The 16,521-nt window shown below is 37.4% G+C and overlaps 1 protein-coding gene across 1 annotated transcript in view; it reads left to right on the top strand.

Annotated features, from left to right (window-relative positions):
- AGPAT5 (1-acylglycerol-3-phosphate O-acyltransferase 5) overlaps window positions 1-16,521 on the top strand; it is a 54,773-nt gene that overhangs the window by 23,013 nt on the left and 15,239 nt on the right. The window contains exons 5-6 of the mRNA XM_030944693.1: window positions 5,170-5,260; window positions 13,811-13,972. Coding sequence (XP_030800553.1) covers window positions 5,170-5,260; window positions 13,811-13,972 — 253 coding nt within the window. The remainder of the gene's footprint in view (window positions 1-5,169; window positions 5,261-13,810; window positions 13,973-16,521) is intronic.

Here is a 16,521-nt window from a genome sequence, read left to right on the forward strand (position 1 = left end):
TCTGAGAATTTAAATGTAGATGCTCTTAAATGGCCTTTAACCTATAGTTACTACTGTGAGAAGAACATGATAACCTGTGTCCTTATTGCATTATTCATGCAGTTCTGAAACTTAGCATGACATTTACAAGCAACCATATTGCTTTTAAAATGAAGACATTTTGATCAAGTGTGCCCTGAACTCATCAGCTTCATACAAAAATAGCTAGTCTATGACTCTGGAATTTTCATGCACTGTATGGTACAGCTTGGGGTGGACTTTCCTCACTTTAGTGGGCAGCTGGTGTAGCTTAGTCATTCTCTGTGTACGTGGTGGAGTTCTTTCTTTAATGTGGTGCTAGAGATGAGCTGGCCTTTCAGCTGCTCAGGGAAGATTTATATACCAATAAAGAAGAGATGGACAGGAATCTATGTTAAGGGTCACGTTGTTATTTACAGTTTCTCTCTGCATACAATTTAAACAAAAGAATCCAGATGATTAATGTTCAGTCTGCCTGGAGCCATCCCTTTTCCCATTAAGAAATTGAAGATGTGTAGGAAAACAGAACCAGTCTTCTATTCTCCTTACCATAGCAAGTTCTTTACTGCTTCTCTGTGGACCTTTTTTTTTTTTTAAGACTGACAGACAAAGTAAGGCTGCCTCTTGGCCTCTTACATACACAGTATAACTTGCTCAGTGCTCTGATATGCCTCCTTTCGTGTAGACAACAGTGGACTGCATGATTCTCCTTGCTCACCTTGTCTTGTGAATTGCACCCACCTGTCTGCTATAAACAGCCCCTTTTCCTGCCCTTAGCTCTGCAGCTGGTCTGCTCCCAGATGCAGCCCAGCAATGTCCGACAGGCACAAAGCTGATAGCAGACTGAAACATTGTTGCACCTGTTTTTCTTAGTGGGCATCTTGAACTAATATATTTTCGTAGTTGTTTCTGGAAGTCACTTTGTTTTTCAAACTCTCATTGAATTATATGCTTAAATGGTTCATTATTGGGACTTTTGTTGATAAAATTCACTCAAGATGTGATTTGGTTTAAAATTCCGTAAAATTTGACTGATTGCTAACAAATTGCAATCATATGTCTTGTGAGAGCAGAGACTGTCACAGTGTTTAAAGAACGCTTTTGTGTTAATGTTGTTTTAATGTAAGCCATAGATGAATGTAAGCCCAATGAATGGGTATCCAGCTGTTACTTGATATGCTTAATCTACTTGATTTATAAAAAAAGTTAACTCTTCTGAACAGCAAACTATTCAATTTGGTGACTGAAAATGTCACTTCTATTTTTTTATCATGCATCCAGAGTAGGAAATCTGCATTCTGAGATGTGGGATTTAACCCTGTACAACCAATATTTAGCTGATTACTATGTGTTTTGGTTTTGTCATTCATTCAGTCATAGAATAATCATTGCCATAGGAAGAAATGCTAATCAAACAATAAAAACATAGAGATTTAATTAATACAACTCTTATGAGGCTTAATGTAATAATTTTGTGATATGTTTACTAATTTGTAAATCCCTGACAACTATATAAATCACGGATGTCCTTGCCTGCTTCTTCCACATCATCTTTTGTATTTTGTTCCAATTATACCAGATAGGCTTGCTCATACCATCTGCTTTTCAGTTACTGATCTGAGTGGTAGTGTTTCTCATCCAATTCACTAGAAGCATACTTTCTAGGCAGTGGTCTAAATGGATGCAGATATGAATCTGTTTAGCTGTCAGGATACAATAGCAGTAATAATAATATTAAAATTAAGCAAGTGCATTGCGTAAGACAATTTTGAATTTTGTAAATTAAAATATTTGTTTTCCCTTTTTCACATGAGAGCAGCACAGTAAATGCAAGATACCTTTAGTCAGTAGTTACTACTTCTTCATGCCCTATGTTCTTCTACAGAGTAGCATATACTCACTCCAGGACGTTCTCCAAAGCCCTTGGCCACCTTTTCTTGCTGTATGCTTATGGTTGTTCTGTATTCCAGGGACTTGTGTGTCACTTTGCTGCTTTCCCGTGCTCCACCCACACCAACTCAATTTGTGGCACTCTGATCTATCTCAGGGACTCCCTCAGCTGCCCTATCCCCTCTCCGGGAGCACAACCCTCCCTTAATGCTATTGCCATTTCTCTTTGCCTGCGAGACCCTGACAGTGCTGGGGAAATGAAGCATTGCTCTTTGGGAGAATGCAGTTACCATCTTCCATTCATTGCATTTGTGGGTTGTGGCAAGTGCACTGACATTGCACTGGGGACTCTTCAGGTAGCCCCTGATTGGCAAAATGCAAAAGACTTACATCTTTATTGATTTTCTGGCTCCAACAAGAATCAGTAGGGTTCTACTAAATTAATCCTGATCCACTCCTTGAAACTTTCAAATTGATGAGAGATACCAAGTTTATTGACACCCACCCGTTCCACAGATGGAATGAAATGCATACCTGAGCATAGGGACCTATTGCTTTGGTTAAAATTGATGTCTCAGTGAATCATGGACTGTGGTAATCCAAAACTGTCTCTGCTGTTTTGAACATGAGCGCTGTATTTTGCAGCAATAAAGTGTGTAACTTTTATGTAGCTAATTGCCCTAACTGAAAAATCTCTATTAAAAATGGCCTAAACTGCAGCTAGTGTTTCTAGGCAATTAAAATTCCTACAAGTTCTTATTTCAAGTTCAGGGGAGCTTATTTAGTTATTAAAATCTTAGAGATTTGTAGTTCTTACAGTGTTTGGAAATAGTGCTTAAGGATTTAACTTCTGCTGCCCATGGTGGGAGAAAAGCCAGTTGTACAAGTGGTTCTGGCACTGGCAGGATGTCTTTGTCTTGTGCAGGACTGTATGTGAGTATAAGTAGGTCATCTATTTACATTCATGAATTCTACTCTTAAAACAGTCCTAATGAGCTATATAGTAGGTTATTATTTGCTGAATTTAATGCAAAGGCCATTTCTCTGTCTTGTTGGTGTGCTTTCAACTCAGAGATATTCAGATTCTGGTCAACAAACCTGTTTGGCTGCTTGTGTTGTAGAGGTTTACTAGTAAGTAAAATACTATTTCAGTCCCTGGTTTGTGTTACACATAGGACTGCAGTAAGTAGATACTGTTCCCTGTTGTGCAACCAACTTTTGGGGCTGATTATCTGCTTTGAAGACCAGTAACAATGTTGCCTGCTTGTAAGTGCTGAGCTATGTACCAAGACTGGTATTCCTGTCCTGTGTGCTTCGTTTCCTTCACTCCGTAACCTGTTACAGTCTCTGTATTACCCTTTAGAGCTGAGCCATGCAGTCTTTAATGGGGGTGGAACTGGAACAGCTCATCTTTGAAGTACCATTTTAAGCGTCCAAATTACAAGTTTTGCACATAAGCACATATATGAAAAGAAAGAAAAATGCATCTGGATTTGAATGTTATGTCCTTTCCAGCTACGTCTTAAAAGTTTTAATTAGTCACTTAAATATTTCATTATACTTCTTATTTGAAATGTATAGATGACTGGGGGAAGTGTGGACTACATCTGGGTCTAAGGATTCCTGTACTTGTCCCTATACTTATGCTACAGTTATATATGAAAAAGTAAGCACCTTGAATCTTAAACCAATTTTCTTTTGTTCCCTCACCACCGGATCTATACACATCTTGGATTTCTGTGGGTCCTTGAACATTCTTGGACTTCACCTGCCTCTGCAGTCTGCCAGTTTCCCCCAAACATACTGTACAGTCTTTCTCCTAACTCTCTTTACTCTAGGACACTGGTTTTGCTATTTTTGATGTTTGTTTCCTTTTTTTTTCCCCTGTCAGGTTCTAGGCTATGTACTCAACTCTCCTTTTTCTTGATCTCCAGCTGGCTTCTCTGGTTGGCACTTTCCCTAGATTTCTTCCCACCTCTGCATTTTAGTGCATCTTTCAACCTTCCTCACTGTGGAGTGATTCTGGAGAGGTCATTTGCTGGGGCCTGTCTTTTGGCATTCAGCCCTTTCTGTAGCTGTTCCACAATCATTAAGTGCAAATACCAGCACACTCTGATGTTTTGTGGGCCAGAAGCACAAAGTTGCATTCCTGTGTGTCTCTTTTTGAGTTTTTATTTAACTTTGCATCTTAACGTGATGTGCACTCCAATTATCAAAGTCTCTGTCTAATCACTGATAATATTCCTTGGACTGTTTTGTAAATACATTATCTTATTTGCTTTCAAATGTTTCTTGAGACTGCTTTCTTCAAAGTTAATAAATTATTTACAGTAAGCATTTTACTATGAATGTGTCGTGTTTAACTCCATAGCAGTTATCATTTGTGGCCATAGTTGCTTCTGCAGATGAGCCCCCAATATGGAATTTTCCCTGTTTAAGTGATGTTTTGCATCAGCTTTGTAGGAGATTATGCATGATGCACACACACACAAAAATCCCAAAACCCCTCTGTTCTGTTTCAAAAGAAAATGGAAAATTGTCAAATTTGACTCCTCCTATTTGAATACATAATTTTACAGTCAGATATGCAGATACTTAGGCAACCTTTATCTGTGTAGTCATTTGAGAACCCATAGATTTGGTGCTGAACAGGCAAGCAAATTAATTTACTGGGGAAATCTAACCTTGCAGACACTCATGCTTAAAGGAATGTGACTTTAAAGTTCAAATTACGCTAAACTATGAGTTTGAGTTCCTAATATATTTAATATCCAATTCAGTGAGAGACATAAAAGGCCCAAAAGATCTATCATTTCAATTTATAATATTTCTAATAGTGAATGAATTATTGTATATAGTATAAGGAAAGACTAGAGGCAAGATCACTATTAAAAAAAATTGGACGCTTTGTGATTTATTTGTCTGTCTTTTCAAAATCTCTTAAAACTGATATTCTTGTTGATATCAGCTGCTCCTGACTTCCTGAATTCTGTTGACACATGCTGTCTCCCTTCCTAAATCACATGGAGTATATTCTATGGTGTATTTTCAAGGGAAATTATTATGAACCTTGAGCAGTAAGTTTCTTAGAGCTAAGAAGTTTTAGCTCAAGTGTTCTCGTTTTCTTTTGATCCTTACAATAGTCAATGGTGTGAGCTAAATACAATATGGACCTATAAAGTGTTGATAATTTCTGTAAAAGCAGTCAGTTTACATTCATTATAAGAACTTATCTGTTTTGTTTCTTTTTTAATTCCGCAGATGTATTTAGTGATTTTTCCAGAGGGGACTCGTTACAATCCAGAAATACCAAAAGTCATTGCGGATAGTCAATCATTTGCTGAAAAGGAAGGTAAGCAAAAAAAAATTTTGAAAGAATTCTTTTGTTACTGTGCTAACATATATTATATAAAATTATTATATAATATGAAAATCATCTCACCTTAACTGGACTTTTAAACCTGCTTGGTATTTAAAGCTTTAGAATAGTATAAACTACTGTTTTGCTTACAGAGTAAGATTAAGGTAGTTCATATACAGACATTTCACACATTTTACAATGTACAATAGTAACAGTACTCCAGAAGGCTCACTGCAGTTTCTACCTATACCTGTGTATTTACTCATCTTCTTGCTCCTTAAGGTTGTAGGAATTGCCTACACTGAATCAGGGCACTGGTCCATCTAAGTTGATATTGTAGCTCCAATTACAGTTGTTAGTCAATATAAAGAATATTTTGCATAAAGCTTGTTGTGCCTTAAAAGAAAGAGTCTTCCATCATTTCACTTTTAATTAGTGTTAGTACTCCTATGGCATTTTGGTTTTCTTCCTCTCTTACCCTCCAGTCTCACTGTTCCGTGGTTGAACTTTATTCTGGAGTTGCTTTGATTGTTGGCATTGTCTCTATAACACAGATGGAATTACTTCATCTTCAGAAAGGCTTGCAGAAAATCCAAGAGTCTCAAGATTTTTCATACTTTCTCACGTCGTATGCACGTAAACTTTAAATCCAACAGTTCAGTGAACATGTTTCCTGATTTTGTTTTTTCCTGTTGACCAAAAGTGAAATAATTCACTCTAAAAGTAAACAAAGAATAACAAATAGGTCTGGTAAATTCATCTCTGTGACACACTGAAATGAATTCACAAGTCTGTGAATCAGCCTGTTGATATAATCAAGCTATTAAGTTTTGTTAGCCCTTGTCCAAAAGGATATATGCTTTTCTTCTCCTTGGGAAGAATGGAATTTGTTTGCGTGTATGAGCAGGAGAGCTGAAGTCATAATGTATTTGTTCATCGCTTCAGTTTCCTGTCGGAAATGAAAGTCAAATGTTTCATTTAGGTTGGTGGTTCTTTGAGAGTTCAGAGGGAGGGGGCTGTCTGATAGGTTTTTTTTTCTCCTCACCGTCTTCAGAGAAAAGGCTCTTACTGTTTTACTATTATTTTATTTCACCTTTTAATTTTATCTCTGCAGTCTGCAAAACAGTAAAACACTGCTTTTGTGCTTTCACAGCACCTGTTTGTTTCTTGTAATGGTTTTCTCTCCAGTACTGGTCTCTTTTTATTTTGCAACAATTACTCCTTTTAAAAACTCTCATGACAAATAATTATTAAACAAGAAGTATCTCCAATTCTGTTGCAGAATCCTCTTGATCTCCTTCTCCCCACCGCTAAATTATTTTGTTGTTGGCCTCTGCCCCACTTTTTAGGTGGGGAGGATGGGAGGCAGTCTGTGCTCCCCTGGGGCCCTGCTCACCTGCATGTCCACACAGATACAGATGCTCACGGGAACTGGAGCATCCCTCGTGCAGGTGTGTTGAGAAGCAGGGGCTGACACTGAGAGCAGAACCAGGCTGTTCTGAGGGCTGAGCCTCGAGCACGTGCCAGTCCAGGGCACATCCCAGTACACTGGGAGCTGCGGGGATGCGGAGCTCCATGTGGCTGCTGGCAGGATGTGATCCCAGCTCCCCAGGGTCCCACCCTGCTGCTGTGCAGTGCTGCTGGCCTTGACCTGTGGCTTGCCCTGAGCAGCCCCAGTGTCCCCACGGTGCTGGCTGGGTGCTGGGGCTGCAGCATGGGAGCCACCATGGCCATGGGCAGGCTGAGCCATGGCCGTGTCCCTGGGGGAACTGCTGAGCTCCAGCAAACACACATTGCCATGCTTGTCCGACACATCCCCGAGACTTCTTACTTCCTATGGCTGTAGGAAGGGTAGTAGCACACAACAGTTCTGCCAGCCAGAGGAACAAGGAGGACATACTGTAACTTACAGTTTAAATAAAATTGCACTTCATTCTTTGTGGGGATATAGTGAAGTCTAATAATTTAGTCTTGTCATCTTAATATATTTGTTACAGAGCACGGTGCTTCAGTGTGGGCCTTACTGCCATGTAGGGGAATTTGTTTCCTTTTTTTTAATTTTGAAATGATTTTTTTTCCCTACTTTTTTGCTCAATTTTATGTTGACAAAATACTGCAAGTCTAATATTGGGAAAAGTGGTTTAATTAAGAAGAATTAAACTAGAAACCGATGTTAGAACCAGAGCTATTACCCCCAAATATAACAAAGCTATTCCTAGAGCACAAGCATAACTCAGTTTTTATGATGCTGTCTGAAATACTGGTTTTGACATTAGTGTGTTTATGTGTTTTAGTAGTTTTGCAGAGAGGAAGTATAAAAAGGCTTTTGTGGGATTTTACTTTTACTCTTTGTGAGCTGCATCCTCTTCTAGAGAAGATTCATTGGTTTAGGCAGAATTCTTGTGCTGAACTTAATTACCTGCTCTTAGTGGGACCAGTTGATGAGCTGCATCTCATATGTTGATGTTCTTTTTAAGTTGTGCATACAGTTACTGGCTCTTTACAGTTGTTCCTAGGACCAATTCAACAAAATGAAATTTCAAATTAATTTTTGAAAAGCTGATATTGACATACAATGAAGTATTGTGACATACCTGATTTCAACTATTGTGTGTTCACTCATTGATATGAATATTTAAATAAATCTTAACTATCTGTGAATAGGATGGAAGGATATCAAGCAGCAAAAAAATTAAAACTCTAAGCCCTTGAAAGAGAGGCAGCATTTAAAAATACCAATAATAATTCATGTTACAGTTTGTTTTACCATAGGGCTTGAGTTCTACACAAAATCTCAATTTCTAGCAAGAAAAGATGGTTTTCTTCTTTATGAAACAAGCAAATCAAACACATAGGGTGGGTCCATTGTAAGTTCTGTACAGTGAATTGAATTTAGCCAGAATTAGCAACAGAAAGTTGGTTACTTCCAGGAATACTGATTTTGTAGTGATGAACTGAGAATGTTGTCATCTAAGGGCAATGCTAGTACCTCCAAAAACTGAAGGATTACTCACACCTTTTACAAGTGGCAGAATATTCCCTCAGATCAGCTTCTTACCTGGGATAGAACGTAAACTCAAAATATGTTTGTTTGATTATATTGGGAAAGAAACTTGTTGACATTTAAAAATGAAAGCAAAAGTCTCTAAAACTAAGTTGTTTGGTTATTTATAGTAGGATTAATGCAGGAGTTAATCATAGAACAAGTTGAATTTTGTAAAGTTAAGATAATTAATCCAGTATTTATATTTTTTGCCCAAAATAATAATATTTACTGGAATTTTACAGCTACAACAAGATACATAAGCCATGTGTTGCCACAATATCAGATGTAGATGTGTGTTAGGTTTTCTCATTTCTGGTGGAGGCTTCCAAGCTAAGGGGCATGTATGCCATGTAGCTGGATTTGAGCCTGATACACCTCGTTGTCCTCTCCTGGCACAAAGTAGGTGCCTGGGTGAGATGACTCCAGGAATTGCTACCAGGATGGGTACTCCCTCCATGTTTCAGTATGGTTAGTGACTCCCATGTTTCTAATGGTACATCTTGCAACATTCCCAAAATCAAATATTTCTTCCTCTGCTCTCTCAAAGAACTAAGAATATGATGGCATGGGTTTTGCCCCTTGTCTTCTGAGCTTTTGCATTCCAATTTCCAGTATTTAAGTATATAGTCAGTAGTCAAGTTTGCTTTTGCTTTCCACTGTGTGGGAGTGGTCAGCCAACATGGTTCCTGTCTTCAAAGTCTGCTGCAGTCAGCTTACAAACTCGTGATGCCTTTCAGGCTCTGTTCCGTGGGTTTAGGCATCTTAAAAGTGCAGGACTTCTTCCCCATTAGTCAGTGAGCTTAAGTTGCTGAGTCCAGTCTTAATGTATAGGTGGGACTCATATTTTTGTAGGGATTTAACTAAGTTTGTAATAATAATAGAAGTGGTAATTTTTATTGGATCTATTTAATTCAAACTGTAAATCTTTTAAGCCTGGATCTTTTTAATGATATTGGACTATAGAGAAAAATGTTTATAAACCCCGTGATACGCATGATGGTTATTTTCTTTTGCGAGCTTCTGGTATAAAATTTATTTCATTTGTATGTAGCCAAAATATCTATGTGTGGATTTCTTATCATAGAAATCATAGTCAGTCATAGAATCACAGAATATGCTGTGTTAGAAGTTACCTGTCAGGATCATTGGGTCTGAATCGTGGCCCTGCACAGAATATCCCAAACACCACAGATTTCTTTGGTTTCCTAGAATAATAATTCTATCAAGATGTTAACATATGGCATTTTAAAATTTTGAAAATAAATAGAAATAATCCAAAGCCCTCCTACTCCTAATATTACTAACTCTGAAAAGTCAAAGCCAAAGGGATGAGAAGCTTCTTAAATTTAGCTTGGCTTGTTTTTGCTGAATGAAGACAAAACAATCTTCCCTGGTGAAAGGCGTTTTTGGAATTTTGTATTAATGTTCAATTTCTTACAAAGGTCATTTCATCAAGCAAATATTTAAGGTATGCATTTATTATCTTCTTTGGTTTTATGCTGAAAAGTTGCTAATGTAAATATTTTTTAATGCTAAGCTTAGCTTGACAAATATGCTTTCTGCTAAGATGTTTGTGTATGCAGGATATGCTTATCTCAAAATTGTTTTACAGATCATGTAAAAAAGAGGTGTTTCAATGGAGCGAATTGGAAATGTTTCCCTTCTAGATCTTGGCATTAGTTTTCAATTGTATTCTAAGGCAATTCAAAGCATTCAGTATCCTTAAAAGTTATTTGGAATTGTCTCTAAAGAAAATAGCTTTTGGTGGTAATTATTTTACACTTTCGTGAAAGCAGGCTTGGTCTAAAAGTGCTTAATGAGATGTGGACAAAGAATATGGTTTTAAAAAAGAGTAGGTTATGGACCTTGAGCAGCAATTGATACCAATCATTAGAATGAAGTAAGGGTCTGTGTTATTAAAAGCCATCCATAGGAAATGAAGATAGGAAAACAAGAAGCTACATTGTATTTCTGTAAGTACCCGTCTTGGAAGAAAGTATACCAATGTGTGGTGTCTCTCATGTCTTGCTGTGAGCCAGTCATGCTCTTCCTGTGGGGATTAGTTGCATTTCCTGTATACTTTTGTACATGGTAACAGAAAAACAATTTTACTAGTGCATGCAGTTTTTTATACTGCTATCAGCTGAGTCCTGTTTCTGTAAGTTGATGGAATACTAGCATACAAATGGATGAGCTCTCCCACCATTTGTTATTTTTTAAGTCTAATTATGGACTCTGGTTTTAATATGTAAAGCTTTGAATCACTGGAGGCATGCCAGAAAGCTGGTGGGAGCTCAGGAGTTGGGTGAGTACTTGGGACACTGCACGTAACTGCAGAGCTGCAGTTTTTCTGTCTAATTAGTATTTCTGTCTAATCTCTTCACTGCACACGCATTCACATGGAAAAGGAAAGATCTAATTGTTCTTGAAATCAATTCATTGGTTTTCACCCTGGTTTTAGTTTTTGTGTACGTGAAAGTTGAGTTTCAATACATGGTTTCATGGGGAGGGGAGAGAGGTGTGGAGACCTCAAACTAATTCTGACATCCACTTTCAGTGAGTAATTAACTTTTGTTGATGAAATGTGGTAATGCTGATGTAATACACATAGAGTATTCTTAAATTAGAGCTGAGAATTTTTACTGTTTACTTTTTCAAATGTGGTGTGTACACATCAAGGGTAGAAATATAACTAACAAAGTCCAACTCTGAAAATGTGGATGGCCTGCCTGTACTGAACAGCTCTTTGAGTTTCTGGCCTTGATCAAGAGGATGGCAATCTTCTACACAGAGTTGTACTTAGCTGCTATTATATGTTACTTCACCCTGATGAAGTTAGAAAAATGATGTTTTGTTTAGTATCTTTTTGTTATTTTGTGTTTAGATGAAAAATTCAGTTCTATAGATGTTAATGATTTGGGCCTTTGTACTTGCCAAAGTAATTATTTTATTTCATTCAGTTTTCTTGCAGACTTTCTGGGGTAATTTTGCATCTTACAATAATGTAGTAAATGAATGATTTTTGAAGTATCACTGCTCATCATATTTTTTCAGATTTTCTTTTTTTTTTAATGTCTATCATTCAAAAGTTAGAAGAGCAAAGCTATGGCTTTTTAAGGTAGAACATTACAATATTACTAGTATCTAGTTCATTTTCTTTGGCATTTAAAATAAAATCTCATGACCTTAAATACTTTGACAGAGGGTCCTAACTGTATTGCACAACATTAAAAACAGTTTAAGCACAGTGTGTTTTGTGAATTGGATGCAGGCAGCTTGCCAAAGTAACTATACTGTAACTACTTAGATTTAAATTCTGTTATGTTGATTTTAGCAAAGATCATAAGTAATTGCAAGAATATGTGATAATGTTTTTATAGAACAGATTCTTTAAAAGGATGTGCTGAGCTGGTGTTGCTGCATGTTTATCATGCACTGTAGTGTTTCTGAATAATGGATTATGGACTTTATTGATTTAGATACATACTCATATTGTACTTAAACTCTCAAGAGCTCACTGAGAGCATGTGGAGTAGGATTAGCTCATTTGCACTTCACAGATTTACACTGACCATCTTCATCATCAGAACTGGACATGGATTAAAAAAAAATTAGCAGTTAATAGTCATAGATACCTAACTTAATAATTTAGATTATTCAGTTCTCACAATTTTCCCTTTTTCTTCCTCACAGTAATAGTTTGGTGAAGGGGAAGAAGAGTTTGGCAGGAAAGGAATGACAGTGTTTTTAGAATATGTTTGGGAATTTGGCTCAGCAAGAGTTTTGTTGAGTGTCATGTCCACACTAATATCATTGCTGACACAGCACAAGAATATTCAGTGCTTCATTTACAGAGTAAACATTTTGAAACATAACATAATTAGCTGTTTGATGTAACAGTTCACAAGCTAAGAAAACACTACCACTATGTTATGCTTCAAAATATTTACGTGATCCATATAACATTTTGCATAGACAGTTATCACTATTGCCGGTAAGGCATGGAACAATGGCTTCAGAAGGAGTGATGATAAAAAGTCTTTTATCTTTGCATTCAGACAAGGAGATTCTTAGCAAATATTAAAAAATCAAGATAGTGATTTATATTGAAATTTTCAGCTCTTAAGAATGTTAAGAGTGGTGTAGAAATGAGCATTATCTTACAATGTTCACTAGATATTTTCATAATGTTAGATTAAAGTATGTTTTACCCAGCAAGGGAGTTCAGTACAAAATCAGGACATAATATAGAATGTTTTGAATTATTTAGCAAGCAGAAAGGTATCAAAGGCAATAGCACAATACTTTGGTTTAGAAAAATTTCCTGTTCACCCACCAGGAACCAGTAGATTCACCAATGGATAGTTCTTTTAAAATGGACTGAAGAGTAAGCCAATGAAAAATAGGCTAGAAATGAAAAGCCACAATTTTATTCTGATACTTCTCTTTGAGAAAGATACACGTAGAAAAATACTGAAAAATTTTACATAGCATGCTTTTTTTTTTCTATAATCCCTTTCAAGTAAATGTGGAAGAGCTGTGTCCAGGTGAAGAAAAGGTTTTGGGTTTGGGCTTATTTGGTTGCTGGTTTTAATTTTGAAAGTCATTGTATATTAAAATTCTGGAAAAAGAACCAGGTTTATACTCTTGAGCCCAATGTGTTTTAATGTTCTTAAGTATGCTCTAAGTGGAAGTGGTCAACTGAAGGAAACATGGGTATGAAATACTGTTGTTAAGATGTGTGATGTGATGTTAAACCTGATATTCTTGTGTCCTTGACATACCAATCTCTGTGGCTTGGCCTGGAAAAGTTAAAAGTTGATTTCTGTCGCTAAGAGTTTGTCAGTAGCCAAGTCAATTGTAACAGATTGTTTGCAGAGAAGCACAGAAGATTTCCTCCTTGGTTTTGGTTCTCAGTGCTGTATTTTGCCCTACTGCTGCTAAGATTCTGCTGGGATAGTGAGTAGGTTAGGATTCAGTACGTTCACTAAATTGCTTTGTCCTTGGGAAGTAAAATGCTGGATGAGCATTAGGTGTGCTTAAAATTCTCTGTGATTATCTGTGAAATCTTTTTCTGATACAGAATTTCAGGAGGTGGTGCTATGTGTGTTTGGTATTTCTCAGATAATTTGCTCTTTTTTTCCACCTCAGCTGGACACACATAAACAGTAAAGAGAAGTGCTGTGTCATCACTCATGAGCCACATTGAAACCATCACTACTTCTAGTGAGCAGTTGTAAAAAAGGGCCCTCTTACTGAGCAGCCTTCCTATTGTTAATGTCCTTTAGGATTTCTATTTCATCTTCTATATATGTTCAGTAGAGCATAAGCAGTGAGTACACATGCACACTCTCTCAACTGAGAATTGAGATTGAAAATAAACCTCTTGTGATTTTGAATGGGGCTGCTGACTTTCCTTGGTGTGGTGTTCCTTCTGTGGATATAGTCCAGTTTAATTTCAAACACTGTAGTTATTTTTTACTTTTTCCCTCTAGGACTTGCTATATTAAAGCATGTGCTGACTCCACGGGTGAAGGCGACTCATGTAGCCATTGACTCCATGAAAGAATATCTGGATGCAGTGTATGATGTGACTGTGGCTTATGAAGGTACTGTGGACCACAAAGGGCAAAGAAAACTGGCACCATCTATGACAGGTGAGTTGAGGCTTATGAGACATGTTGTAGCTGTTGTATGCTTGTTTATATACAGAACCAACTTCAGGTGCTTCGAAATGCTCTGAAGATAAATCTCCACAGAATTTCAGCCATCCTGTAGCCCCCTGGTAGGGCACTGTTTTAATCACTGGGCTTTTACAGGAGTTACCTTTGACATCTCTGCCCTCTGCTTCCCTATTCCAATTCTAAATACAAGTGCCCTTTGCAGTCAAAGAGAACTTGGAGACATACGCAGCAGAGTCCATTTACCTTCATGTTTTCTTCTAGCACTGGGATTTGGCATCATCTTAAATTCTCTCTTGCTTCCTCTGCTGTGCTACATGTGTATACATGTACACATGTACATCTAATTGCTGAAGTGCACATATTTTAAAGGTAAAATGCATAGCAGTAGTATTCTACTGACAAATTTTCAAATTGCTACACACGGCCAATAATCTTACAAACACTCAACAGCATTTTATGCAAGTGGGCTTCACTTGCTTTAGTACATTAAACTGCCTACCTTTAAGGACCTTAAGAAATTCAGATTAGTTTTACATTCCTTGAGTATTCTAACCAGAAAACATATTCTGGAGTTTCTGCTGGGGAAAACTCAGGGACAGAGAGCTTCAGGGTTTGCTGTTTATTATGCTTGGTGGTGGACTGATAATTTATTCCTAAGTAAATAATTTGCCTGCACTGTTACTGGAGTGCCAGATATCATCTTTCTTTCCATTTGTAGTTGCTGTGTTACTCAGCTGTATCTGTGGCTGACTGTCTATTGCTGGTTGGCTCAAAGTGGTGCTTTTGAGTCTTTTGCACTACCAATACCAAGTGGGAAAAAACAGCTCCAGTAGTTCCACAGAGCTCTCCAGAATTTTGGCTAAGGGATCGGTGTAGACTGAGGGACCTACAGGGAACTTATCTAACTCTCTGCTCCTCAGCTCACCCAGTGTCACTGGGACTTGTTCCTTCTGCTGCTAAAAATAGATTGTAGTGCACCTGTTTCCATGTCACTTCATTAGCAGGTGTAACTCCTTGTGTCACATGCACTGCTTCCCAGGTGCTAGTTGATTAGGAGTTCTGCAGTTGTCTATTTTTACATTTTCACCCCGTTTAAAATTCTTCAGGATAGGTGAGAAACAAAACTGTCAACACTGTATATTAACTCAACACTTGTATTTTACTGTCATGTCTTAGGATGGTTTTATTTTATGCACATCTTGTTCCTAATGGGCATTTTTAATATCAAAAGTTCTTTTTATTATTTACAGTTTTTTGTTTTTTAAATGCCTTCTGACCCTTTTATTGTACCTTTGGAGACTGAGCAGCCTCCTTCTTGTTCCATCACCCAACCCTAAGACCCCCTTCAAAACAAATAGGATTGTTTCTCCTTCCCTGCAGCATATCTTGTTTCATGACTTAATTACTAGGCAGTTTCAGCCATTCTCATGCTGAACTTCTCACTGCCTAATGGTTAATTAAACTATTAAAATGTCATTACCTAATGATAAGATGGCAAATGTTCAAATTCCTTACAAGACCTCTTCACCTATTGAACCTTATGGTTTGCATGAAGCATGATATAATTATGGAAGGGGAACCAACAAGCTGAATTTCCCTGGTGTGAAGCAGGAATCGGATGCTTTGGGGTGGCCAGTCCACATCCAGCCTTTTGGAGCCTCCATGGCAGCAGTCCAGGCATATCTTTCAGCCAGGCTTACTGGTAGGGCTGAGGTAATTAGTGGCTCAGCCTTGGGGTAAAAATAAGGCAGTAATACAGAATGAAGTGCAGCCAACCAGCTGTTACCCCTTATAGAGCAGATAAATGATAGATCCATGATAGATCAACATCACATTCCATGCTATTGTGGCAGTCACATGTATTTCATACAATATAAATTATGTAGATTAAGAACACTTTATGAATTACAGGGTGGAACATAGTTGTCATTCTTTTGGGCTCTCCAGACACAAAGTGACAGAAAAACAATTTCTGTTGTAAGAGATCAAGATCATTTCACCATTTGTTATGCAGAAGTCCAGCAACTGGTCTGTCAGGAACATAACAAGAAATGAATTAGGCATACTTATGCATGTGACATTTTTTAGCATTATTTCTCTTTCACAGTGCTAAATTGAGTTATGCACACATGAAAAGGACATCTTATTTCATATGAACATTTCATATTTGTGTCAGGGCTGGTTGAGAATTTTGTTTTTCATTCTCATCGGAATAAAATGGCAGTGCAATCCTGGTAATTTTTAAAAGATGAGGTTGACATGTCTTTTTCAATCCAGCAACACTGATGGAAATTTATTGCATGGAAAACAAACTTCTGATAAACACAACTTTACTTGAGGACTTTATTTCCCATACTATGACATTTCCCATGTGAATGAAATCTGAATTCCACACAGATACAGTGTTTCTTGAAATGCATTTTGCTTTCAGTTCTATAAATCTCAATTCCTCAGAAGAGCCTGTGCCATTTTAGGAAAAACCCATACTTACCTGGGACATCATCAGCTCTTGGCTGTTGTGT

Source organism: Camarhynchus parvulus, chromosome 3 (assembly GCF_901933205.1).
Source record: "Camarhynchus parvulus chromosome 3, STF_HiC, whole genome shotgun sequence".
NCBI classification, from domain to species: Eukaryota; Metazoa; Chordata; class Aves; order Passeriformes; family Thraupidae; genus Camarhynchus; species Camarhynchus parvulus.